The sequence below is a fragment of the Papilio machaon genome, chromosome 20, assembly GCF_912999745.1.
Source record: "Papilio machaon chromosome 20, ilPapMach1.1, whole genome shotgun sequence".
Classification (NCBI taxonomy): Eukaryota; Metazoa; Arthropoda; class Insecta; order Lepidoptera; family Papilionidae; genus Papilio; species Papilio machaon.
Window position 1 is genome coordinate 3,112,503 of NC_060005.1, and position 6,451 is coordinate 3,118,953.

Sequence of the window (6,451 nt, forward strand, 5' to 3'; positions counted from 1 at the left end):
TCTTCTGTGTGGTCGTGGTATTTCACCGGGCGAGCCGGCCAATTCGTGCAACTGATGTTGTTGTTGCTGGCGTCTACCACTGTGAGATGGAGTCGGTTTCGGCCTAAGTAGGGAAATAAACGTAACTATGTCAAAGACTTCTCAAATATAAAAATGTCACTTCGGCCGACACCGACTGCGAAATAACAATAATTATACAATATAGACATGTTACAAGAAAGAAGAGAACTTTCTTACTTTCGCGGGTTTTCATGACGTTATTTTGTTTGAAAGTGTTTTTTTATGAAGTCGGTTTTTTTTACGTATCCATGATGAAGAAAAAGATTGAAATGCGATGAAAATGTAACATTAATTAATAAACAAATGACTACTTTTGGAAAACGAATTCCATTTTTTTTTTAAATAAAATTAATTTAAAATAAGAATTCAAACAAAAATTATTTTGATTTGAAATGGCCAGTACTTCTGATTGGCAATTTCATAGGTAAAGACCTATTATAAAACCAAGTTAGAAGAATTACAAATGTTAGCAATGTGGTATCGGAAGTTTAATTCCTTGACCATTTGTTTGCAAGGAACATGTGGCAAAACGAGTCGTACCAAAATTTTAACTTGAAGTTTTACGGACATGTTTTCAAATTGAACAAGTATATTAACAAACTGTTAAACTTCAAGTAAAAATTTGGAGCGATTATTATTTTTGACACTTGACCGTTTCGATTCGTTTGTCCACTTGTCCGTTATCATTTGTTTTCCTATTTGTCCGTTGCGATTCGTTTTTCCACTTGTCCGTTGATATTGGAAATGGACATGGATCTGTGGCGATCATAAAAATGAGTTTTTCGCGTATTTTAGCAAGTGAGTTTTATCAAAAAGTGTCATAAGACAAAGTGGCGTATGCGTTTCGATGAATTATTCTAAGAAATATTTTTTTTATTATGGGACGACCATAGAAGGTAGATAAGACATTGCGGACTTTTATTTTGCATATTTAAAGAGCAACAATTCCTTCATACACCGTTTTAATGTAAGTCCTATAATTTAGCCTACGTAAGTCACGAAAGTGAAATTGTAAGTTTTTTTCTTAATTCCGCGCGGATGGAGTCGCGGGCGACAGCTATTTAATCATAATTGTTAATAGACAGCGCTACTATCGATTTGAGGGTTAAACTGTCCGAGGGAAAGTAGGCCTTGTATCCTCGCTATAAATCACAACGGTCCATGGCGGGGATCGAACCCGGACGTGGAAATGTGAAACGTGTACGTATGAATGAAATTCCTTTATTAAACCAAAGTAGCTGTTTCTTAATTTTTAAGTGTTTTATGGTGAATTATGTTCGTTGCTCCCTGACGCTACCTTACTAAAACTTCACAACGAATATCTCAGCACATGGCGCGGTATTCTCTCGCAGCCGTCTGGGCTGGGCACTACCGAAGAAGACATGCTTCTCCACTTCTCTATTAAGAATATATTCGCGACCTTTGGCAAAGGTTTGCCTACACGAATTCTCTTATACATCGAGATTATAGGTCCTTCTAGACAATGTAGAACGACAGTTCTATTGATTCAAAAATTAATATAACTTAACTTTACAATCATTTTATAATCAATTAGACGTTATGTAAAATTACAAACTACAAAAAAATAAAAAAATTTTTAGCAAGTCATCTTTAATTTGCTATTCGTCATGACGAGCATAATCTAGCCATATATATACAGCGATCGCGGTTTTTATTTTTATTCTATAATCGAGCACAGTCATACAATGCTGTATTTTTTAGTTACCTTCGCAAGTGTACTTACACTTTTATATTTTTATTTTACAAGGACTTTCAACTACTGGAAGGATAGAAATGTACCTGGACCTACACCGTTGCCGTTCTTTGGTAATCTCAAGGATTCTACTCTGAGGCGTAGGCATTATGCCGTAGTTTATAAAAGTATTTACGATGCATATCCCAATGAAAAAGTGGTTGGAGTTTACAGAATGACCACACCGTGTCTACTGCTGCGTGACTTAGACGTTATTAAGCACGTTATGATTAAAGATTTTGATCTGTTCGTCGACAGAGGAGTGGAATTCAGTAAAGAAGGACTAGGCCTTAACCTATTCCATGCTGATGGCGATACATGGAAGGTCCTAAGAAGCAGACTTACACCAGTTTTTACTTCTGGTAAACTGAAGAACATGTTGTATCTCATGACTGAACGAGGTGAACACTTTGTTGAGTATGTTGACAGTCTTTGTGCAAAAGAACCGGAACAACCTATGTATGCCCTCGTTCAGAAGTTCACGATGGCTACAATTTCAGCATGTGCCTTTGGTATGGACATAGATGAAGATATGTACCAAATATTGGAGAAAATAGACAAAATGGTTTTTACTACAAATTACAGCATCGAGTTAGATATGATGTACCCTGGCATACTGAAAAAGTTTAATGGTTCAATATATCCCAAGTTCGTGAGCACTTTCTTCGATAACCTCGCACAAACCGTTGTCAAACGAAGAGGTGGACTTCCGACAAACAGAAAAGATTTTATGGATTTAATTTTGGAGCTGAGACAAAAAAAAACAATTGAAGGAACGAAGAAAATGGACAATGAGAAGTTGAGGATAGTTGAACTGACTGAAAGCGTGATTGCGGCCCAGGCTTTCGTGTTCTACGTTGCTGGCTACGAGACAAGCGCCTCCACCATGACGTTCTTGTTTTATGAACTAGCGAAACATCCTGAGATACAAGATAAAGTCATTGCGGAAATTGACGAAGTTCTTAAACGGCACAACGGCGAAATAAACTACGACTGCTTAAATGAAATGACTTATTTGCAACAAGTATTTGATGAAACATTACGGAAATATCCAATTGTAGATCCTTTACAACGCAACGCTCAAACGGACTACATGATTCCAGGAACTAATGTTACAATCAAGAAAGGACAAACTATAGTCGTAAATCCTATGGGTATTCATTACGATCCTAAATACTACCCCAACCCGGATAAGTTCGACCCTGAGCGGTTTAGTCCAGAAAATGAAAAAGACAGACATACGTGTGCTTATTTACCGTTTGGAGCTGGACCCAGGAATTGTATAGGTAAGTAAAAATCAATGTTATGTTTATCACCGTATTTTATTTAAAATATTTAATATCAAATCAAAGTATAATTTATGATTACTATGGTACATGTGTTCCCTCATGCTACTCGGCCTCTTTCCGAAACGGGACAATTGGGGACTAGCGGTTCGTCCGCTCTGCGGACTTTTATTTTTTAAGTATAACATAGAATTTAAGTACAGCCAACTTATTTTACTTCGTAATAATGTAGCTTTCTAATGGCAAAAAAATTTCTTAAATTGAACCAGTAGTTTTTGAGTTTATTGGTACTATACAAAATACAAATCGTTCCTCTTCATAATAACAGTCAATGTAGATTACGATATAATGATATTCTGCGTATATGTACATATGTATTATATAATATATTTTGTGTTTTCTAGGCATGCGGTTTGCCAAGGTGCAGTCCCGAATATGCGTAGTCAAATTCCTGTCCAAGTTCAGAGTGGAGCCTTCTAAAAAGACTCCAATGGTGTTGGAATACGATCCCATGCGAATATTTCTATTCCCCAAGGGAGGAATACATTTGAATGTTTTATGTAGATAAACATTTACTTATCGTTCGAGAAATATAATGCAATTGATACCCAAAAATTAAAATTTAAATATTAGTTAGTGGTGCCCGTCTGATATTGTTTTAATTTTCGAAGTAGCTGACATGTAATATATTTCGTTAGTTTGTTTTTGGTTACGTACACTCAAACGTATTACACAGAGGATCGTTAACTTAATTTTTATATAATTTTTTTTTTTTATATATCATGCTACTTTCTTTTTAGACATTGAAATAGAAATCTTTTTGATAAAAATAATCATATAGGTTGAAACAGTACCTTAACACAATCATTAAATATGACGTCCAAGATCTAGCTTACAAATGATACACGCCAAAATGTTAATATGTTATTATTTTTATAAATTCGGATTTTATTGTACTAAAATGTTTTTGTTGTTGTTAATTTCCTATGTTCCCGTAGTGGGGTAGAGGATGTCCACAGTGCACCGTCAGCTTGCTTTTTCTTGGGGTCTGCGTTTGGTCTCGAGCCATTTCAGCCCAATCGTCTTCATGTCGGCTGCCACTGAGCGCCGCCAAGTTTGTTTAGGACGACCACGTTTTCTTGTTCCTAGAGGGTTTCACTCCTGGGCCTCCTGAGAATATGACTGGGATCCCGACGGAGCGTATGGCCAATCCATAACCACTTGCGGCGTCTTATTTGCTGACCAATCGGCTGTTCTCTACTACGTGCCAGGAGTTCTTCGTTACGGATAGTGTCTGGCCAGAAGATTACTAGGATCTGTCGGAGGCAGCGATTGATGAAAATTTGGACCCGCTGTGTTGAAGCTTTAATAAAAATGAAAATATTGTAAATATGGAAATTATTTTTATGTTTATATAAAGTGGTTATAATTGAAAGGCTGAGTCGTTTTCATATGGAGAATATAATGATTTCAAATAAAGTTTAGAGTTTTATCAAAATATACTAAAAGATAAAAAACTGGAACACTTTCATTTTTTTTATACCTAGTCAGGTCATAAATTCTGTCACATGTTTAATATGAAATAATTGAAACTGAATAGTTTTTCCACGCTGATTTCAAAAATATATGCCGTTTTTATGAAGCAGCTATAGTTTTGGAGTTACGAAGTGACAGGGTTTTTCATTGAAAATGCACATAGTTTAAGTATAAAAAAATTTATTAAATATATTTATTCAGAACAAAATTTCCTTTTTTTGGATTTTCTAGAGTGAGAAGTATTATGAGTACTATTTTGAATGCTCCAACAATAATCAGCCATCATATGTTCATTCCAGTACCCCTGATATCTCTCCTCCGTAGTGCGAATATTCTGGTGAAAGCGCTCTCCTTGTTCGTCGCTCAGGTCACCGAGATTTTCAGGAAAATAGTCAAGATGGCTGTGAAAGTAGTGAAGCTTGATACTCGTGTTGCATCCAAGCCGCTGGAAGTGTATCAGCAACTGTTCAACGTGCTGAATGTAGCCGTCAGACTTCCTATTGCCCAAAAAAATTCTCACTACCCAAGCAAACTCTTCCCATGCAAATTTCTCGACAGCTGTCATATGGTTGATAAAATTTTTATCATCTATCAACTTCCTGATTTGTGGGCCATCGAAAATACCACCTTTGATTTTCTCACTACTCAATTTTGGAAACACTTTTTCAATGTATTTGAAACATTCGCCATCGTTGTTAAGAGCTTTTACAAACTGTTTTATCAACCCCAGTTTTATATGCATGCTGTGGTGTTGATGTGTCACTAATACCCAAGACTGGTTTTATGGCATATTTTAAGTTTGGATATATCCACTTAGAGCAATTTTTGTGGTTTATTCCTATGATTTTCGTTAAACAGAAATAACACTCATCATGATGGTTGGATGGTTCACGCCAAATCATAGGAGCTTTGTACTTAAAAGTGGGTCTTTTTTTGTTTGCCCACAGTCGCAAAGATTCAACACAAGTTTTGCATACCAAACTTGGTATCCAAGGTTTAGCGTTTGACGGCAATGGAAACCGATAGTAGTCGAAGTATGCCTTTTTCACAAAGTCCGACACATTTAAACGAAATTTTTTGAACATATATTCTCCACAAATAACACAAAAACAATCAGAATTATTAAATACGTCCTTCTTGAGGAAGACATAATGAAATTTATAAAGGAACTAGTTAAGTAACACCGTTTTTGATAGAAACTACCGACTACTTATGTAAATTCAAGACGGTACCTGTATCTCACTAACTAGAGCTGCTACAAAAAATCTGATGGTAGATTTGAAATAAGCGCACCCAAATTAGTAAACAACAGTAGAAAAACTTCATGCAACAAAAAAAAAGTTTGATTTTGTTGTCCTGTGTTATGTGACCATTTATATACCAAAATGAACTTAACAAAACATAGATTCTTATGACACTAAAGTTTATTCAAAATGACCTCCGTGATTTTGAATACAGGCCTTCAATCTGCGCGGCCAGTCGTCTATCGCATCACGAACGAGGTCCATGTGAATCGTGGTATATCACGGCCCATTCCTGCACCCAACAAATATTGTTGTTGCGGGATCTCCTACTGTTAAATTGTTTGATTTCATATTAATTCCACGTAGCTTAATAGAACTCATGCGCAGTTCCCACTTTTAAGGGTTGGCAGAGCATGTTTCCTTTTTTTTCTCATCTCTATCTATACAGTTAATAAAACTGTCTGAAAACACATAGTTATGTTGTTTTATAATGAGAATCTTCCAATAAAAAAAATTACGTTACTGATAAAAAACAAAAGTTTTGATTAGAACAATATTAAATATTTATAATT

General features: G+C 35.7%; 1 protein-coding gene across 1 annotated transcript; it reads left to right on the plus strand.

Moving 5' to 3' along the window:
* Positions 1-1,766: 1,766 nt before the first annotated feature.
* Positions 1,767-3,667, plus strand: LOC106710050 (cytochrome P450 6B5-like). Its single transcript, XM_045682920.1, has 2 exons — positions 1,767-3,099; positions 3,504-3,667. The coding sequence occupies exons 1-2, from the start codon at positions 1,767-1,769 to the stop codon at positions 3,665-3,667; spliced, it is 1,497 nt and encodes a 498-aa protein (XP_045538876.1).
* Positions 3,668-6,451: the final 2,784 nt, after the last annotated feature.

Coding starts and splice junctions, on each gene's coding strand:
- LOC106710050 (XM_045682920.1), top strand. CDS start 1,767: ATGCTGTATTTTTTAGTTACCTTCGCAAGTGTACTTACACTTTTATAT. Junction 3,100..3,503: donor TGGACCCAGGAATTGTATAG/GTAAGTAAAAAT, acceptor TGTGTTTTCTAG/GCATGCGGTTTGCCAAGGTG.